At 38.7% G+C, this 3,448-nt stretch overlaps 1 protein-coding gene across 1 annotated transcript; it reads right to left on the reverse strand.

The window, feature by feature from the left end:
* Nucleotides 1–294: 294 nt before the first annotated feature.
* On the reverse strand, nt 295–3,174 carry LOC101261079 (protein REVEILLE 1). Its single transcript, XM_004231576.4, has 6 exons — nt 2,657–3,174; nt 2,204–2,329; nt 2,006–2,117; nt 1,865–1,926; nt 1,361–1,771; nt 295–1,287 (listed from the first exon to the last, which is right to left on the reverse strand). The coding sequence occupies exons 1-6, from the start codon at nt 2,666–2,668 to the stop codon at nt 616–618; spliced, it is 1,395 nt and encodes a 464-aa protein (XP_004231624.2). The 5' UTR covers nt 2,669–3,174; the 3' UTR covers nt 295–615.
* Between the last annotated feature and the right edge of the window lie 274 nt (nt 3,175–3,448).

The following is a 3,448-nucleotide window of genomic DNA, read 5'->3' on the forward strand; positions in this document are numbered from 1 at the left end:
CTTAATCTATTTTTCACTTAAAAAGTCAGAAAGTACATATTATCGATTAGCTCCGGTACCATGCTGATATTTTCCATCTATTCGAACTCAAAGCTCTTTAGATTTGTTTTTCACGTTTTGAGGTTGCATCCCTTACTTCAAACTAGGTTGAGTTTTGGTACACGATTTTCAATTTCTGAAAGGTTTTCTCTGTTATTTAAGACCTTGAGTTTGATTGTATGAAAGATGTTTTTGATATTTAAAACTGTTTCTATTGTGTGTTTTGATGGACTGTGTGCAAGTATAAGATCAATCTTAAGTGAGCAAGGGTGGAGCATTCATCACTTAGAAATAGTGGAGTTACAAAGATTGTTAGCTCATCTGCCAAAAGGGCAAGTGATGAGATGAAGTTGCAAGACTTGATTTTTATCAACATACATTTGAACAATTCATTCAAAAAAATTACGAAGACTGCTTCTGCCATTCAGCAAAAATTAGAGGGATGAATCGCCTTTTGCTGCCATGGTGTTGCTTCTCTTCATCCAGTTATCCGGCATACGGATATTATAAGTAGAACCAAAAAGGGATGTGCTAACCTTTACAAACAAAAACTAAACAGGCACAAAGAAAGTAAAACTACAAACATAATCGGGTTCGTTGCTCTTCTCTTTCTTCTCCAGTTAATGTTGAGGAACTCACGCCTCTTTCAGCTAAACATCTCTTATATGGAACAAAACCCTTCACACGCTTCGTGGAATTTGCTCTTCGCTCAAACAAAGAGGGTACGCTGGCTCTAACCGACTCTTCTACCACATTTCTACTACTCTGAGCTTCAATTTCCATGTTCTTTTCTCCACTCAACTCTGCATCTACTGATTCTGCATTGGAGCCGGTCGAAGACCCTTCCTTTTGAGTTTCCTTTCCTTCCAAATATCTGTCATTAAAGAGTGGACGTCCCTTCATTGGAATTGGGCTATGCACCTGAGTGCAAGGAACTGCACATGATGATCCCCACGGCAAATGAGTAGTTGCAACGCCACTTTGGTTAGGCCCTGGACTTCCATTTGGTGTGGTAAAGTAATATGACGGCGTAGGAGGGACGATAGAAAAGGTACTTTGAGGACATTCTGAATCCCAGGGCAAATATTTTGCAGGGAAGGAGCTTCGAGTCAACGTCTCGTCTGTCGGTGGCATATGAGCATCAGTAACTAATACGGTTTTACCAAACAACTTCAGACACTGTGTGGATGATGCCTCATCCGAGCCTTCTTTCACAAAATCATTGTCTTCCGGAAACAACTCTAGTTTCTGGGGTTACAAATCACAATGAGAAATCATACATATCGAATCAAAGAAGACAGCTGAGCAAGCTAGTACGTACCACACAAGCCTGATTGGCCGGATTTGAAGTAGCATAAGCTCGGGCAGGTGACGATCTGCTCTCCTCTACAACCAAATCGAATGGTTCAGAAAGTACAAGATCACCAGAATTCTCAGCGACAGCTGAGGAAACAGGTGATGACTGCTCACTTGGCTTAGTGGAATCCACCGTACCAAATGCATCTGAACCAAGGGTAGACAACACAGAGGTAGGAGACTGATTCTCTGGCTCAGAGAGACAGAGATCAGGTGAACCAGATCTGTTCAATTTCTCTGAAGCCAGGGTTCCACTTTTAAGTGGAGTTGCCATTTTTCGTGGATAAGGGTGCATCGGCTTTCTTTTAGGCCGAGGAGGAGGGATCTCAATGGATTTCACAGAGCTTGCATCACCATTACTCGATTCACGAACAACCTGAAAACACTTTTATGTCAACAGCCAATACAATACAAAACAGATGCAAGCACAAACAATAAAATGGGATAAGAGCGAGAGCGAGGCGCAAACCTTTGAAAAGAACTTCTGAGCATGGCTTCTAATCTGAACTGCAGTTTTAGTTCCCACATGCTCTGAGAATTAAACAAGGTCTCTTTAGTATGGAGTGACAACTCAAACAATCCATATCCATTGATTGTATTAGTTGTTTACCTTCTATTCGTCGCCATGCCCTACCATGAAGCTTTAATGCTTCAAGGAACTTTTTGTGCTCTTCCTCAGACCACCTCTCCCTTTGCTTTGAAATGGTGTATGGTTTTCTTATCTGTTTTGAATAAGAAAATAAACAACACTCACTCAGACATGTGTCTTTTTAACACAAACTTAAGGATTGTCGGCAGAGCAACGAACCTTAGGAGCATATTCTTCTCCTGGATTAACTTGCTCATCCATCTGGATACTCCTTGGAGAAGGAGCTCCAACATCAACTGACATCCTATTCCTACAAGGAAGTATCGAGTCCGACTCGCTTTGATCCTAAAATTTCAAATTACCATTAGTTTCACAAGCTTTTCAAATTCTACAATTCATTCCAAAATCTACACTCAATAGCTTTTCATTCGGTTATTACATCCAGATAACAAGTAATAACATGCAATTTGTTCTCTCTCTGTCTATCTACTTCAACAACAGCTACAGTTCAATCATAAAATTAATTCCACATATAACATAGATTTCCAAATACATCAAGCCATTTATAAACAACAACAGCTATAATCTGAGAGGAAAAAAAACATCTTTTTAACCATTGAGAACAGGGCAAGAAATCTATCATCTAAAGTTTAATAAGAATAAGATGCATACCCCTATAGTCATTTCTGCTGAGTACTCGTTGAGTCCTAAAATAGAAGAAACCCAGTTTTACCCAATTAATTCTCTTCAGTTCCAAAACCCAGAAATATCAACCGTTAATTCCAAAAAATCACACGATCTAACAACCCCCACATACAGAACTGTAGCTCTTCACACCCTGTTCACTTTTACAACCACTAAAAACAATCGTTCCCCTTTAAAGATCGAAACTTTCATCCTTATCCTCACCAAAACACAACATCAAAGTTGTTAAATCAAACCAAAAATTCAATAAATAGACAAATAGTTCTAGAATTCCCAAGAAAACACTTGATAGATAAAACTAAAAACAAGTGTGAAACAACACACAAATATTATTTATTTATTTTTTTTGAAGAAAGGAGGAAGAAGAAGAGAAGAGAAGAGAGAGAGATGGAAAATGAGAAATAATTTCGAGTTTTTTGGGGGTTGAAAAGGGAGAAAAAGAAGAAGGGAAGTAGTGCCACGTCATGGGTTAAAGTGAAAGTTTCATTTTCTTTTGGGGGTATTTTTAGTATTTCTGGTAGAACAACCGAGAAATCCATTCAACTCTTGTGGCTCACGTTTAATGACACGTGGCAATTTCTCATTTTTTTGTCTAAATAAAATATCGTGTTTTAATTTAAGCCAATATTTTACACAAAAAAAACTTCATACTCGCGAGTAAACCAACTGGAACCTTGTACTGCCTTCTTTTGTATAACACGTGTCAACTTTTTTATGGATAACACTTTTCGCTTTTTCTGCCCCACTCGGTGGGGTAAA

This window comes from Solanum lycopersicum, chromosome 2, assembly GCF_036512215.1.
Source record: "Solanum lycopersicum chromosome 2, SLM_r2.1".
NCBI classification, from domain to species: domain Eukaryota; kingdom Viridiplantae; phylum Streptophyta; class Magnoliopsida; order Solanales; family Solanaceae; genus Solanum; species Solanum lycopersicum.